The sequence below is a fragment of the Mycena indigotica genome, assembly GCF_014461135.1.
Source record: "Mycena indigotica strain 171206Taipei chromosome Unknown Mind.scaff0001, whole genome shotgun sequence".
Classification (NCBI taxonomy): domain Eukaryota; kingdom Fungi; phylum Basidiomycota; class Agaricomycetes; order Agaricales; family Mycenaceae; genus Mycena; species Mycena indigotica.
Window position 1 is genome coordinate 4,973,834 of NW_023503000.1, and position 10,742 is coordinate 4,984,575.

Below are 10,742 nucleotides of genomic sequence, written 5' to 3' on the forward strand. Positions count from 1 at the left end.
TTGCGACCTGTGACTTGTGCTGTCGCACCAAGGCACTCCGGAGACTGCCCCACGGAGAACTGCACCCCACGGAAACGCCCCGAACGCTGGCATACCGTCTCCGTCGACTTCATCGTAGAGCTTCCCGAAGCCCATGGGTACGACGCGATCATGGTCGTCGTTGACACCCTCGGAAAGCGCGCCCACTTCTCAGAGTGTCATACGACGGTCGATGCAGTAGGGGCAGCCCGCCTCTACTACCGGAATGTCTGGCGGCACCATGGGACTCGGAGAAGTACGTCTCCGACCGCGGCTCGCAGTTCATCGCGGACTTCACCTGAGAACTTTGGCGTCTAATCGGCATCAAGCCCGCCACGTCTACCGCGTACCACCCGCAGACAGACGGTCAGACAGAGCGCGTCAACCAGGAGCTGGAGCAGTACTTGCGGATCTTCACCAACTACCAGCAGGACGACTGGGATGAGCTGATTCCGGCCGCGGAGTTCGCCTACAACAACCACGTTCACTCCTCCACGCAGCAGGTCCCCTTCATGACGGGACGGGACGGCTCCCCGCGCATGGGCTTCGAACCCGGAGTCCGTTCCGCCATGGAGTCAGTGAACGAGTTCCGCGACCAGATCGCCACTGGTGTTGCTGAAGCCAAGGCCCGCTCACTAAGGCCAAAGAGGAGTACAAGCGCTACTACGACCGGAGACGGACTCCGTCTCCGGAGTTTAAGGTTGGCGACCGTGTTTGGCTGGATGCCTCTGACATCAGGACGACTCGCCCCTCGGAAAAGTTCTCCCATCGCCGCCTTGGACCGTTCAAGATAGTCGCGGAGATCAGCAAAGGTGCCTACAAGCTCGACCTCCCTCCGCGCTACTCGAAGCTCCACCCGGTCTTCCCCGTCGTCAAGCTCGAGCTCGCTCAGGACGACCCCTTCGACGGACGCCCCGGCTACGACCAGCCCCCTCCGGACCTCGAGGACGGAGTCCCGGAGTGGGAAGTAGAGGAAATCCTGGACGCAAGGGTGAGGTATAAACGGCTGAACTACTTCGTCAGATGGAAAGGCTACGACGCATCGCACGACCAATGGGTCGCTTCGACCGCGTCTTCGCCCGGAGAAAATTGCGGAGTTCTATCGTAAGTACCCTGGCAAGCCACGACACATCGCCTCCGCGACCTTCGACTCGATTCCGTTCCGGTCTATGCGTCGGGACGCCGCATTCAAGGGGGGTGATGTCAGGGGAACCTCCCTTTCGGCCCCTCGGAGACGCCTCCGATTCCGGTCCGACTCGGTTCCGTCTCCGGTCCGGCCCTCCATCTCGCCCGCACAATCACCGATCCGTCAACGCCCTCCCGACGGTCGCCCTGGGACCTCGCCTGCGACGCCGCCCAAGCCTTCTGTGCCCGACAGCGGCAGCTACGGACAAGCAGTATATAGTCAGCTACCTAGCAGGCGGACCCTTAGAGTTTCTTCTCTTTGGATCCTCCCCTGCTAGGTCAGCTTCATTTGTATTCGCTTACCAATGTTCACGCCTTTGGATCCTCCCCTGCTAGGACCTTGATCTCAGGCCTCCGGGGTTGCCCTTACAAGTACGTGATAATACATCAAAGTATTTATAGTACGAGAAGTAACGGAAACGGAATAAGGTATAACAAAGTAAGTAACAAGATTAGAACAAAGTCAAGTAAAGTAGAAGAGGAGTTGCATATGAGGAACAAGGCATAGATGATTGCATAGATCATAAGTCGGAGTAATTGGAAACACTCAGTAAATCTTCATTGCGTAAAAACCAAATACCGGAGACAGATATCGGAGACGGATGCCGGAGTCGGCACGGATATAACACCTATGTATCTTTGGATGCTCTGAGGCTAATCATTAAAGTACAATACTATCCTATTTCAATCAACTGTCTATGTTACACTTTACTCACAGTAATAGCACAGACATCTGTGGCCTCTGTTACATGTTCAGGCCCAGATTATTATCAAAACAGCCTTAAAGGGCAATTTTTGTCAGGTTTTGGGACGGGCCATGTGTCACGGATAAGACCTGGCCCGTCCGCTCCGGCGCTGGTGTCAGGCCATCACGGGCCCGTAGCACGCAGCACGTGACGACAGGGAACATGCGCCCCAGTAGGAGGAATGCACATGTGGGAAGCACGTGACCGAGAACGACGCGTCGAGCCGTCGCCGAGCCCAACTCGACACAAGGGGACTGGGGAGGAGTGCTAGGAGGTTAGGAGTAGCACCTGGCCCGCAAGGGATGTACGATCGTCCCCTCTGCGGCCAGGAACGGGGGCGAGGAGGAGCAGGAGAGGCCAGGGTGTCCGATCACCCCCTTTGCGGGCCTGCGTATATAAGACGCGATAGTGTACCCTGTACTCTATCGCTTAGATCGTCTGAAGAACTACCTTACTCTGTGCAAGGAGGCATTATCGACTCATCGGGCCCGACACGACCCGATTCGAACCTTCGACCACCGACAGTGACAAGGGACTGAGTTCACGGGCCCTTTCGGTTTCGATCTACCCCGCCCGCCGTACTTGCGGGCCCGACTATCCGTCTGTTCTGTTCCGGGCGCGCGTTCTTAGGAGAGGTCCTTGCACGGCCCGACCCGCAGTCTGACACCATGCAAGGCTCTGTCAGGGATAAGACCCAGCCTGTCCACTCTGACGCTGGTGTCAGGCCACCACAGACCCATAATATGCAGCACGTGACAATGGGGAACAGGCGCCCCAGTAGGAGGAACACACATATTCTAATGAAAGCCTAGCAGTGGAGGATCCAAAGTGTGAATAAAAGCTACAGGAAATACATGGAGGGACCAACCTAGCAGGGGAGGATCCATAGAGAAGAAACTCTAAGGGTCTGCCTGCTAGGGCTGTCATATTCATTCATGGGCCTTGACCCGCCCGGACCGGCCACAGTCTGCCGGGTGACCGGTCTGTCAGCGTCGGGCTCGGGCCCTATCGGGGTGTCGGGTGGTCTGACTTCGAGTGGGTCTGAGGAGCACGAGGATAGGGTTTAAGCCTGGAGAATAGACAATATTAGCCTAGCGACTACATCTTGTAAGTACGGTTTTTATATGCTAAGATATTAGGGATGGATCGGATGGGCGCTACGTAGGGCCCGCAGGGGGTGAACAGAAGAGATTGCCTAGGGTGCCAACTATATACTGGTCGTCCGTAACTGCCGATGTAGAGCGCAGAAGGCCTGAGCAGCGTCGCAGGCTCTGTTCCAAGATGATTGTTGGGAGGGTCTTGACGGATCGGCGATTGTGTAGGCAAAGGAGGCTGAGGCCGAGGGTCGGGGTGGGTCAGAGCATCCAAGAGGGCGTCAGTCAGATGCACCTCGAATGCACTCGGACGGTCTGAAGGAGGCCAAACTGGGGGTTCCCCTGACACTTGGTGGCCTGACACCAGCACTGGACAAGCCAGATCTTATCTGTGACAGTATTAGCGTCTTGATTAGCGCTTCTGCCCAGATTTTACACTTCTCCACCAGGACTCTGAATCCAAGCCAGAGGAAAACATAACTATCTACCCAGGGGGAAAATGACTATTTACCTGGGTAACAGCATCACAATCTAACTGGGGGAAAACAACTATTTACCTGGGGGAAACATAATGATCTACCTAGGGTGTGAATAACTATATACCTGGGGGGAAACAACTGCCTACCTGGGAGGGATAATAACTATCTACCTGGGGAGAAGTAACCATCTACCCTAGGGGAAAACAATATAATATACCTGAGAGTAACTAGATGATTCATCTAGATAAAATATGACAAGTTTTATCTATTGTGATATTGTCAATAGTCTTTGAGACACTATGCAACCCAGGACTATAAATTAGAAGTAGAACTGATAATGCTGGAGACACAAAAATATATTAATAGACCAAAGAAGAATAATTTGAATCTAGCACACAATCAAAGCTCAGCAGAAGGTAACCACCACTAGCCCAAGTAGCAGAATCATTATATCCTTTCGAATTTTATAGCTACTGTGACACGTGACATACGAACTGAATAAAATGCTACAGTAACCCCCTGGGCATTTATATTATTCTCCCAAGGTAGTAATACCCTTCCACCTATGCATATTTTAACTACCCCCCATGCAAAACCCCAATCTGCCTCCGTGCAAATCTCATATTTCACCCTGTGCATACCATGGTGTGTACATGCGACATGTCCCATGTCTCATGTCCCATCACCAGATCAAGCGACGGTCTCAATAGCCCGTTCCAGACTCCGAACCCTCGGCCCGATAATCATTCCGATTCATCAAGTACTTTTCTCTGCCGATGCCCCAGAATGTTTCTGGCTGAGGTTCCCGAGCGACTGCGGCAGCTTACACTTGGTTCGGCTTGAGCCTTGAACCTACAGTATGCCATTAAGCTGTCTATAGGAGCACTGTACAACCGAATGGCTACACTAATGCTGAATACAGTTTATGCATGATCTCAGAAAGGGCAAGACCATTTTATTAAGAGCTGGTTAACATGGTCCTTCAATGACCTTCATCTTAAGTATGTGGGTTAACCTCCTCACCCAGAGAACAATCCAGGGTTCTGTTTGCTCCGCCGCGCGTCGGCCTGTTTTCATCAATAGTAGAGTTGGTTCGAGTTCCAATGGTTATCCACGTGACCAAAAACCTTGCACTGCACCAATTCATTTTTCGAACTTGAATGCCGTGCTTGAAGAAACTTTCCTCCAATTATCATGGGCTCTGAGCCTTCACCCCACGCGAGTATACCTTTTTTCCCCTTTGCGGGCGCACTGACAGGGTCGTCAGGCAACCAGTCAGGATGCCGACTCTGAAGCCGAGCTTTGGGCGCAATTGGACGAACTTGAAGACGATTCAGATGTATTTTCAGGACTCCCATCTCCTCCTCCGAGTCCATTGAAAAGGAAGATTGACGATGACGCTCCGGGTCCGGCGAATGCCAAAGTAGCCAAGATTACGAAAGAGCCAGAGAATACGATCTCTTTCTTCACCACGTCTTGCCCAGCTTCCGACGATGTTGACAATCCGTTCTTTATCGTGAGTTGCACCGCTTATCTGGGAGTCATAGATTCCTAAACAATGTTCAGGCTGGCTTTGGAGACCCCAAGGGCGACAACATGATGCCTTCACTCTCAACCGGTGTTAAGTGGGAACTCGCTCGTCTTGTCAGTCGGAAGGCCGTGACGCATGTTGCTGTTGATCGTCTTGATGAGCTGAAAGGCTCAAGCCAAGACGCTGCACCCTACGCTGCGGAAACATTGACCAAGGGTGGGGTCCAGCGATCAAGCCGCCTTGGGGACAAAGCTTTGGCTGCCGAACAACGAATACAGGTATGACGCACATTCCCGCAAACTCCCTGACCAATCTTTGCACACAGTCACCTTGGGCTATTCTCGATCTCGAAGAGGATGTGATGGCTGCCAACCCCGACGCAAATCTTGGCAACAACGACGATTTCCCCGGATATGGCGGCAAAGTGTGCTTTGCGGGGACACTCGTACTTGAATCGTCAAAATACAGTGTTCATCTTGACCGGTGTACCATTGGACCATCCTGCCGTCTCTACAGACAGTATGGCTCTTCAAGCTTCCTGCGAATTCGAGTTCCCTCGAAGGTCCTCCACGGTGGAGATAGACGCGTTCAACAGTTCTTTTTAAGACCATTCGTCATTTTCGATCGCGTCTTCCGCGCATTTTTCTCCAAGGAAGGCCGTGTCCTTCCTTTTCAAGACGAACGAACAAGTGAAGAACAACGTCATCGCTGATTCAACTGGGACTGGGCTCTCCCTTTATGAATTCATCAATGGATTCAACCCGCTGGAACTCAATTCAAAACAGGTCTGTTCTTTATTTTCGTTACTCCTACACTGCCAACCATCTATTCAGCTACTCTGTAAATGGTCGTCTCGCTTTGCGTTGGGTTTATCCAGCTCTGTTCCTGGTCCGGTTGTCTTACCTGATTGTGTCGAGGAGATCGATGACATTGGTGAGAGATGGACTGTGCTTTTGTCGCTTTGCTAATAACATATCCAGTTGCCTCTACGGACAGCGTTATGACCGACGGTTGCGGCCTCTCCAATTTCTTTTTCAATCTGAAACTACAGCATGATTTTAAGCTCGAAACACTACCTTGTGCAGTCCAAGTCCGTCAGGGAGGTCGCAAGGTAGCTTGCTCCTTCTCATTGTATACCGCACCAGCGCTTACGTGATACAAGGGAATGTTATTGCTCGTCAAGCAATCGAATGACAGCTCCAATGCATCACGGATTGCGTTCCGCAAGGATTCTCAAGTCAAAATTGTCTATGACCACTCTGCGCAAGCACATTTAGCAAATTCAACTGTCGATCTCCTCCGGGTTTCCCGCACCAAAACTCCCGCTCGGTTGTCTGCAGAGGTCATGATCAATTTAGAACACAATGGAGTACCAGCAGACGTACTTGTGCGTTTTCAAGCTACACATCTTGCAGCTGGTGTGGAAAGCCTGCTGTCATGGGCCAAGACTGATGACAAGGATCTGGATTCGTTCCAGCAGATGGCGGAGCTCTACAGGGCGGTCGAGAAGAGTGAAAATGTCTATGCAGCGCGACGGTTTCGCGAGCTAAGGAGCGACGCGCGCATTCATGGCTTCGAGCAACATGAGGAGGTGGACGACGTGGAAGACGATACCTTCGAAGCTGCGGTTCAGGAAAGGTCCGTGGCATGGTGGCCGGATTACATCTCGGGGTGCCCGTCTTCTCTTGCTGAGACCGTTATGGCGTTGCTCGGTCTGTTCATATTTTACGTAATGCGATGACTGACACCCTCTTAGATAGTGGCTTTACACCTCAGTCGCTGCCAGTCCTCCGGGACAAGCTGAAGCAAATGGCTCGAACCAAAATCTTGTTCAGAACTCAAAACTTCAACTTCGATATACCGCAAAGTGCTGCCGCATTCGTCGTCCCAGGTTGACTTGTTTTATTATCGTTGTTTAACATTGCTCAAACTGCTATTAGACTACTTGGGCATTCTAGGACCGGACGAAATACACTTCAAAAGTTCGAGACGAGAATTTGTCCAGGCCGAAGGGCCACCCACTGATATCGTTCTCGGAGATGTTCTGGTAAGTGTGTAGCCACTTAAGTCAAATCAAGGTTAAATATTTTGTAGATGACTCGCAACCCATGCAAAGTTCCAAGCGATGTTCGCAAAGTGAGCGTTCGTCTTGTTTCTACCATGAATACTGACCCTTTATCTAGATCAAAGCCGTTCGCTGTCCAGAGTATCATGATATCGTCGACGTGATTATCTGCTCTGTCCAAGGTCAACGACGGCTGTTGGATTTCTTAGCTGGAGGCAAGTCGTGTCATTCCCACATAGCGCTAGCTGAACTCCACACCGGTGACTACGATGGCGATCGTTGTATCGTGATCTGGGATTCCGAAGTTGTTGTTCCGTTTCGAAATGCGCCAGACGAATTCTCTGTCAAGCCACCTGCAGTCGACCTAAGTTTCACCCGCGATTCGACCACCGTTGCAAAGTTTCTTGCCGACAATGTAGGCGTCTCGCAGTCAATGAAAGCCCATAGGTTGCAGAAATATCTACTCGCGGCTCTTCGGGACCCTTCTGCGCTTGGTCAATTTTCTGGATACCACGATAACGCCGTTCTCACCCGAGGCTATGACGACTCCGAGACAGTTCGCGTGGCGTATACGTTTGTTGTTTCCCTCTCTCTCTTGCAGCAAACATGTTGATAATTTTGCAGATTCAATACGATCCTTGATGCGGCTAAAACAGGGCATGTTTTGAAAGTTCAGGCTCGCAAGGATGATGCCACTCGATTTTCCCATGCTGAGGGCCCCACTTGGAAATCCGCTCAAAAGCCGCGATCCAACTTTGCGTCAGTATCCAATACTCCGCCGTTGCAGCGAAAAATTGACCCCAACAACCCGTCGCTTTGCCGTCGGTTTATCATGGACGTTCTGGTTGACGCAGCGGTTGAAGGGAAGGATCGGGGACTTTGTGAACTCGAGAAGTTGTTCAGCAAATACGAGGCGAGGCCCCCGCTGGATGCGGACCTTGTTGCGCCTTGGGACAACTACGTCAAATTCGCCGCCAAGCGAAAACAGGAGGGAGACACACGACCCCACGAAGACCTCCTCATGATCTCAACGCATGTGGAAGAAATGTTGGAACGACATCGCAAGGAGATTAGATCCACTCATGGGTTCACCAACCTCCCTATCGAGGTTCGCCAGGACACGCTGCGGAATTTGTCGCGCGACTTTAGTGCGCGGCCGTCTGTGGACGAGCTGCAGACCATTCCTGATACCACACTCGTTGCTCGGCTCCGCGCGTCATGCGCTTACCGTCACGATCACGAGCAACATCGGAGCGGCCACGGCTGGTCGCGGTTTCCCTGGAACGTCGCATTTCGAGGTTAGTCGTTCATTATTCGACGCTGGTCAGAGCTGATGCATCGCTGATGAATTTAGACCTTTGCGATATCAAAGCAGCCGCACTGGGACCACACAAGATCTCCACAACCGCATTTTATGAAAGTTTCCGACTAAAACGCCCCTAGCTCTATATCTCTGAGATTCATAGTATTGTAGCATGTATGAAAGGTCGCAAGGACCAGTTGGGTTAAAGTGCCTCTGCTTGAAAGTGATTGGGATTTGCGCAACATTACTTAAGCTTGCTGCGTGTCACGCGACCCAGTAACGCGTGACTGCTTGGATCCCGACCATGACGGTGAGTACGACTTGCTGCCGTCGGCACAAAGGATGCGAACTTCACGTTTGGAGAGAGCCCTCGCAGGCCCGCTGTGAAACCCTCGGCCTGCCAACATATCATGTGGCAGGTCAAGAACGGAAATCTGACCATTTCTTATTCTGGACCTGATGTACGAAGTCATGGTGAACTGAATGTGTGCCAGGAAATCCTCGTATGTGATGCAAGATTCAGGACCCGAGTCTCGAGGATATAGGAGAACGATGCGGTGGTCGTTAGCTGTCGTTCGCCCGCGATTGGGATAAAGCTAGGATAACGAAGCTGGTCAGCAAGAAAAACCCAGAAAGTCGGATTGAACATCCAAGTTTGGTGCTCAAAGCAGTCTAAACTAGCTGCTATGTTTTTAGATGTAGGTAATACATTGTGTGTCAGTCCTAGGTATCTACGCGGGCTAATGTCCATCCTTCGTGAATCCAAGATCGTAAAGCATTAGTGTGTCGTTGGCTCATAACCTGCTGCGTGCCGGCACGAAGTCGAGTCCAGCATTGGCACCTATAGTGTCAACCGCAGTACAGATGACGCGGGCGACAAGGTCGGGGTTGTCTTGTACGACCTGAGTTATTAAAAAGCTTAGTCTGACGCGGGAGAAGAAGTAGAAGAACACTCACGAGGTGTCCTCCATCGACACGCGTAACGGAGGCAGCAACACGGCCCAGTGACTCATCCACTAATGCGTCTTGCACGGATTTCGAGCTGTGAGAGAGTATAAGTGGCGGGGGTCGAGGCCAGGGCCAGGAACGGCTTTACAGTATTTCACTTCTCCGAGCCCACACAAGATGGATGGGCACTGCCCGGCTTACTCGGCCCATCTCATCAACGGCGGCGAAATGAGGCTCGATATCAGGGAAGGCAAGCGCCTCTTGTCGCGGGTCGCATTTAAGGTGGACTGAGCCGCGAGACTCAACGAGGCCGTGTTCCTAGAAAGTAGATGATCAGTCGTTTGCGGGAAGCGAAGATAGCAAACTTACCACAAACGTCCTGACGACTCGTTTGTCCCAAGCCTTCCATGGTCGCCGTTGGGCAAACCATGAGGCAGCCTCCTCCCTCGAAGCCCATTTCGCGCGTCGCATCTGTGTTGCTGCGACAAGCGGTGGGTGGAGGGGGGAGATATGCTTGAAAAACATCTTTGGCGAGGCGAGGGATGGCTCGACGAGGACGATAGACTGGTAGGGGTAGGCAGTGCCTGCTCTGGGGAGGTCGGATGCGGCGAGCAGCCTGCGTGGCTACGTCATTTCATGTAGAAGACGACTCGGAAATGAATCATTAAAAGGATCTACCCACATCGCAGCGGCACCGGCTGAGTGTCCAATAGCAACCATTCGCTTTCCTTGCATACGAGCAGAGCGGACAAAGGCCTTGATAGCGGCAGCATATTCGAACGCAGCTGGTTATGGCGTAAAAAAAAACTTGTGCATGATTGATAAAGAGAGGGTCTTACAGACACCCATCTGCCGCGTATTCATTATCAGGTCGCAATTGAGTACCGCAGAGTCCCCATGGGACTGCCAGTCGAATGCCCAGGCTTCGCGGATGCGTTGGTGTCGGGGCTTGCTGCGCTGGTTCACAAAACATGATTCGATTATTGGTTCCCATTGTTCTTTGTCTAGCGGAAGGTCAGACCAGGGAGACTGACAGTTGGGGGAGTATAGACGCACGCGATCCGATGCAATGGGCGAACAAGAGACTGAGGCCATCATCGTTTGCCAAGGACTCGTCAGTCCAGTACCATTTCGCGGACATTTTGAGGACGCGGCCAGGAGGGTCATGTTCAGCAGGAGGGCAGTCAAAGACGATGGGGGTGACGCAGAGAGGGGAAGCCATATTGGAGGAAAGTAGAGAGACCAGTTAGGTGCAGTAGCTCGGACTAAATAGGCGCAAGGAATAACTCAGGCTTCGACTTCTGATTCGACGACATCATGCATCCGTGAGAGCGCTTCTCCAGTTTCCCGCCTTGTTTGGCGTCGTAAGGAAG

The 10,742-nt window shown here is 52.1% G+C and overlaps 1 protein-coding gene across 1 annotated transcript; it reads right to left on the bottom strand.

The window, feature by feature from the left end:
- Nucleotides 1-9,215: 9,215 nt before the first annotated feature.
- On the bottom strand, nt 9,216-10,591 carry MIND_00138200 (CN hydrolase domain-containing protein; the record flags this gene model as incomplete). The annotated part of the gene is made up of 7 exons (XM_037358311.1): nt 9,216-9,323; nt 9,379-9,463; nt 9,518-9,687; nt 9,739-9,985; nt 10,052-10,154; nt 10,209-10,373; nt 10,426-10,591. 7 exons carry the CDS (start codon nt 10,589-10,591, stop codon nt 9,216-9,218), a joined length of 1,044 nt encoding a protein of 347 aa, XP_037226221.1.
- Nucleotides 10,592-10,742: the final 151 nt, after the last annotated feature.